This window comes from Psammomys obesus, unplaced genomic scaffold (assembly GCF_907164565.1).
Source record: "Psammomys obesus unplaced genomic scaffold, mPsaObe1.curated_primary_1811, whole genome shotgun sequence".
In the NCBI taxonomy this organism is placed as follows: Eukaryota; Metazoa; Chordata; class Mammalia; order Rodentia; family Muridae; genus Psammomys; species Psammomys obesus.
In genome coordinates this window covers 13,504,495-13,510,504 of record NW_026596057.1, presented here as the reverse complement: position 1 = coordinate 13,510,504, position 6,010 = coordinate 13,504,495, and the positions used below count along the sequence as shown (strand labels likewise).

Here is a 6,010-nt window from a genome sequence, read left to right as displayed (position 1 = left end):
AAGTTTCACAATCCATAATTCAGTGTTGCCCTACTGCCCCCTCCCAAGACTATCAAACAAAATGAGAAAATGATTCTATCTGCATATACACTCTCTTCCTTCTTTACCTTGCAGCTCCTGTTAGGGAGACAGGTTGATCAATCAGGTATTTGACTTTATTCCTTCGATGAGGGTGGTGCCAAACTTGGTCTGGAAGACGGGGAAGGACACCCTGTGGAAAAAAGCAAACCCCACAATTGTCCAGCAGAGGGCACTCTAGTCAAAGAAAAATGTTACTAATTTGAATATTTACATCAAGGACATCTGAATGCTTTATAGAGAGAATGTTTATTCAAAAAACATAAAGAAAGGCAAAGTAGACTATTGAGAGCATCAATGTGTCTGGTAAATTTACATAAAAACAGGTTTATTGAAATACTCAAGCAATGCAAACATGCTCAAAAGACCTGCAGATTTTTTGCTTTGGTTTTTTTGGTTTCATTTTTTGAGACAGGTCTCATGGTGTAGCCCAGTCTGGCCTGAAACTCCTGGCAATCCTCCTGCTTCAGCCTCTAAGGGGATGGAATCATCAGTGCCAGACACCATGTTCAGCAAGATCTGAATTTTCTAATTGGCAAGAGGGCTCAGCAGCTAAAAGAGCCGACTCCTGAAACCTGTCCTCTGATTCTAGCCCAAACCTACACATGAGCTAATAGTATGTTTTTAATTTAAATCTTCATTTAAAAAGTATCTGGATTCGCACCTTCTGCTCACCAAACAATGATGTGAATACAAAATAAAAACGAAAATGAGCCCAGACGTTCTCGTATGTATATACGAACCTTTGCAGCTTTAGCTTTCTTAATTGGCAGTAAGTTTTCAGGACAGGGACCAGCATTGGCGGCAGAGTTCAGAGAGAGAAGAACTTCCTCGGGAATGAATTCATTCTTAAAGGAAGTAGGAAAGGGTTTGAGATGGTCCACGGTGGCTTTTTTCTCCTTTAGCTCAGGAAACCCTAAGAAAGTAATAGGAAAGAAAAACTTTTAGTGGAGTGTTCTGGAGCCTGGAAAGTTTCCCAGACTGCCTCATCAATCTCATACATGTTTCTAACTAGAAGGGAGCTTCTCACGCAGAGGCCTAGCAACAAGTAATACCTAAAACACAGAATAGCATCCAGTCCACAGAGGGGTGGAGGGAAGGGAGCGGGGGTGGGGGGTGGGTTTGAGAACACAGAGAGAGATACAAAATAAATCGCTTGGGTCACAGAGTGGGTGGGTGTACAACCAGTTCAGTGAGACCAGCCTGTTCAACATAGAAAGTGAATAGGTAGCTAGCTCAGGGTAGAGGGCGTGCATGGTGTGTATAAGTCACTTAGTTGAAACATCCATACCTCCTAAATAATAAAAGGTTTGCTGGAATTGTAGCAAAAAATAACAAAACAAACAAGCCAGAAAGCCCTTAAGTGACAGTAAGACTGGAGAAAGGAGAAAGCGTCAGTCCAATGAGCAAGGATGAAAGGATGACTACTTGATTCTTATTCTAGTGAAGGTCTACATTTATCATAAATCTTTTTCTTTTTCTTTTTCTTTTTTTTCTTTTTCTTGAAACAGGGTCTCACTCTGTAACTCTGATTGTCCTGGAACTCACTATGTAGACCAGGCTGGCCTCAAAATTCGCAGAGATCTGCCTGCCTCTGCCTTCGGAGTGGTGGGATTAAAGGTATGCCCCAGCCCCAAGGATGGAAATCTTAAGGAATCTCAGAAATTTTCTTGAATCTTATACAAATAGGCCTAGCGTACTAAGCTGTGCTAATCTCATCCACGTTACTACGTTGTAAAAGCTCCCTTAAAGTCAAAGCAAGAAGCCAGACAGGTGGTGTTTATACAGCTGTTACTATCTAAACGACGATGAACCGGGATTCCGACTTGGTGACCGTCCAGGCTGGACTGAGAAGGGGAGAATGGATTGTGAATTCTGTCAGTGGCCATCAAAGTTCTGTCCGTGGCATCTTTAAAGTTTACCTGCGGCCTCCTCCTTGACTACATTCAGTTTTGACCGTTTGGCCTCAAGGGCTGATGGGGAGTTCAGCGAAGTGTCCGACAGTTTGTGGAAAGACATAATGAACAATGCCAGCTATCACTCTCAGAAATACTCCTCCAGAAAGTCAATTCAGAAACAAATCAAAATCGTGTTGGAACTTTCAAGCCGCCCCGTAATTCTGTAGGCAAAACAAAGCAAATGAACGAAGAGACCCCTTGAGCGTTTGTGTTCAGGTTAGAATTCAGACTCATCCAGCATGGCCTCCCTTCTTTGGGGAGCCCTCAATATTCTCTAGGATAACCTGACGTGACAGGGAGGGGTACAGGGTTGGTCAGAGTCGGGACCCAGCCCGGCAGAGTCAGGCTCCACCGTCCTACAGACCACGGGCGGGTCGGCGCGGCCCAGCATCCCGGAGTGGGGAGAGGCTCCCACGGTCCCTTCGGCAGAGGCCTGCAGACACGGACACCCACGGCTGCGCCCACAGTTGTGTTTCCCGCCTGGCGTCGGTCGGCCGGCCCTTTCCTGAACCGCCCTGCGTCGTCATAGCAACGCAGGACCCCCGTGTCCTAGCAACCTGTGGTTCGAGCTGCCTCCGGCGGCGCCATCCAAAAAAACAAATAAAAGAAAGAAAAACAGTCTCTACACTCTCTAGATGTCTCCGTGTGGTCGTGGGTAGTAGCAATAAGACAAACACTTCATCGGTTGTGGTCTTGGAATGGGAGAGTCTCTCGTGGCCGCGCTTCCGGCTGCGGATTGCGCAAGCGCAGACCCGCCCTCCCTTAGTGGCTGGGCCCCCCCCCCCCCCGCCCATACGAGAGGCTGAAGTAGAAGTGAGTCCTTGTTTCCTTTCTTGACTCTGTTCAAGGTTAGCTCAGTCTACTATGAGTCTTGAGTCAGCCAGGACAACTTAGTGAGAAGCTTGTCTCAGAATGAGGGGAGAGGGAGTAAGCTAACACACACCCTAGTTCTGTTGTGCAAGTAACTTTTATGCATTCAGTAATTATTTCGTGGTCACCTTATTTCAGTTTCCACCAGCAGCAGAAGGAAAAGACAAGTATCTGAGCAGGATTTTCTTTCTTTCTTTTTTCATTTATTTATTTATTTAAAACTACAGTTTATTCGCTTTGTGTCGCAGCCATAGCCCCTTTCCTCACCCCCTCCCAATCCCACCCTCCCTCCCTTCATCTCCCATGCCTCTCCCCAAGTCCACTGATAGGGGAGGTCCTCCCTAGTCTATCAGGGCTCATCAGGACTCGCTGCATTGTCTTCCTTTTTGGCCTGGTAAGGCTGCTGCCCCATCAGGGGAAGGTGATCAAAGAGCCAGCCACTTAATTCATGTCAGAGACAGTCCCTGTTCCTCTTACTATGGAACCCACTTGGATACTGAGCTGCCATGGGCTACATCTGTGCAGAGGTTCTAGGTTATCTCCATGCATGGTCTTTGGTTGGAGCATCAGTCCGAGCTGAATTTTCTTACCTAGGCTAATGTAGGAATTGTGTTCCAGGTTACAAAGAACCAAATGGGCCCCGATTTGCACTTGCAGTGGCATTGACCCTTTAGCTGTCTACTGTGGCCCTGCCTTTTTTGGGAGGTGGAGCCCGGGCCAGGATTGAGATAGGATGTCGGTAGCCCAGGTCTCAACCTCCCAAGTGCTGGCATTATTGCTGGGAGCCACCAAACTGGACCTGCCAGCATTTGGCTCTTCCCAGCCTCCACAGCTGTGAGGTAAATGTCTTTCTTCTTCACAGACTTCCCATCGTGTGTGGTAGCAGCACAAGTGTACTAAGGACACCTTCTCTCCAAGGAACCTACGGATTGTAGGAGCTCATCAAGATCAGTAGCCAACAACATTCTTCCCATTGGGGCATCTCCAGAAGCAACAGGCACAAAATGACTTTCTACATTCTGTGTCCTGATCGGTCCCCCCTATTTCTGCAGTGCAAGGAAGTCTCTTCAGAAATTAAATGTGCCTGTTTATTGAACCAAATGGCTGTTCATTGTCATGCAGGAGCAAGTGACAGCATGAGAAAAATAAAAAAAAAACAATTTATGGAAGTTTAGGGTCCCTTTGTTCTCAAGTTAACAAGATTGTGTGTTGTGGAAGTTTTGGTTTATGATATGTAAACATGTTTTTGTTATAATTCCAAGTTGGAGGGGTAGTTTGTCCACACCTGTTAAGTGTCTTGTGCAGAGCATGGTCTTTGCCAGATGGAATTAGTTGACTCCTAAGGACTTTGAGGGGTACAAATATGATAGCCCAGAGGAAGAAGGCATGGCTGCTTGGAGGAAGACTGCTTGCTCCTGGTTCATCCTGCTGCTGTATTTCCTGTTTGCTGACTTGCTGGTTACCTGGACTTCTGAATTTCTTGACAACTGATATTGGAATCGCCCCCAAAAGAATCCTACGACCCCACAGTGGGAAGTGGCAAAGAGAACTTCAACCCTGTCCACATTAACCTTCTTTCCCTAGAAAGGGGGTGACTAGAAAGGGGGTAGAAGCATTTAAGAACCCTAAATAAAGTAGGTTTGATAAAAAGAAACTAGGTCACCAACTGTGCATCTGGTTTATGAAGCTGACATAGCAGTTTGTAAATTTAACGAAAGTTCGTGTGGCCAACCACATGGCTACTCACTTTTACAGATTTACTTTTGTTTCTCTTAGGTTATGTATGTGTGCGTGTGTACATGTGAGTGAAGATGCCCCCAGAGGGGAGGAGAGAATCAGATCCTCTGGAGCTGGAGTTAACAGGTGGTTGTGAGCCACCTGACATGGGTTCTAGGAACCAAACTCGGGTTGTCTACAAGAGCAGCCTGACCGCTTAACTGCTGAACCATCTCTCCAGCTCAACAACGTTGATTTTTTTTTTTTAAATACTGTTAGAATTGCAGACTTGAGTTTCATTTTTAACAAGAAAAACAAAATCATTAAATGGTAGACTGTGGTGGAGCACGCTTGTAACCCCAGCACGTGAGAGATGGAAGCAGGAGGATCCCGAGTTCAAGACCATCTTTAGCTACGTAATGAATTCTAGACCAGCTTGGGCTACATGAGAGCTTGTCTCAAGAACAAAAGAAATCTCAAATGAATTTTAACTTGAGAGCAGCATATTTGTGCAAAGCTGTGTTCTCTGCATTGGTGCTTTCAATCGACTTTGAAGATACACCCTGCAGTAGTGAACATTCAAGTCAAAACCCGATACCCTATGTAAAAATAATCAGCTAAGCACGGAAGCACACTCCTTAAGTCCCAGCACTCGGGAGGCAGAGGTAGAGGTGGAGCTTCAGGCTACTCAAAGAGACTATCTTTAAAAAAAAAAATCTTCAGAGAGGAGGAGCTGTGAGCACTAGCCCAAAGAGCGCAACAGCTGTGGAAGCTCTTCACTAAAGAGCTGAGCTTTCAAAAGACTGATAGGAGCCACTACGAAAAGGAGCAGTCGCTCTCTGTGTATGTGTGGGGTGGGGGGCATGAGGTCCTACACCAACTGCTCCAGGACTTTTAGAAAGTCATGTTCAACATATTGGAGCAAGTTGACATGTCATGAATGCAAGGCCACACAGGTGGGACCAAATAAAACTGCCCAGAGAAATTTCTCTAAGACCTAGTGCATACTCAAAAGTGAAATAAAAAATCTTCATGGGTGGCTTTGAGAGCTCCAAAGAACTCATCTTCCTATTGTTTGGCACAGCATGAAAAATGTGAAGCAACTGGTGACATGACTGGCCAGCATGGAAAGAGGGACTTTGCTTTCATAACCTCTGATGCTCATGACCTGGGTAAGACTATCATTCCAAAAACTGAATGACTAAGAAAGTTTTCTGGGTCCAGCCATCTCAGGAACAAGTTCCATCCTTCTGGCAGGGTCAAAACTGAGTTCATAATTCCCAGGTCTAGGAACCCAACTCCTACCCCGCTTCTTCAGATGTTTCATGTTTGTCTGTTAATCAGTAAAGGACATAAAGAGGGAAGTTGCCATTTTATCCATTATCTAA

The 6,010-nt window shown here is 45.5% G+C and overlaps 1 protein-coding gene across 1 annotated transcript in view; it reads right to left on the bottom strand.

Moving 5' to 3' along the window:
* Axdnd1 (axonemal dynein light chain domain containing 1) overlaps positions 1 to 2,133 on the bottom strand; it is a gene marked incomplete at its 3' end in the record, with an annotated part of 105,477 nt that extends 103,344 nt beyond the window's left edge. Inside the window, exons 1-3 of the mRNA XM_055624393.1 lie at positions 2,001 to 2,133; positions 822 to 994; positions 108 to 211 (exon numbers count right to left, since the gene is read on the bottom strand). Coding sequence (XP_055480368.1) covers positions 108 to 211; positions 822 to 994; positions 2,001 to 2,097 — 374 coding nt within the window. The remainder of the gene's footprint in view (positions 1 to 107; positions 212 to 821; positions 995 to 2,000) is intronic.
* Positions 2,134 to 6,010: the final 3,877 nt, after the last annotated feature.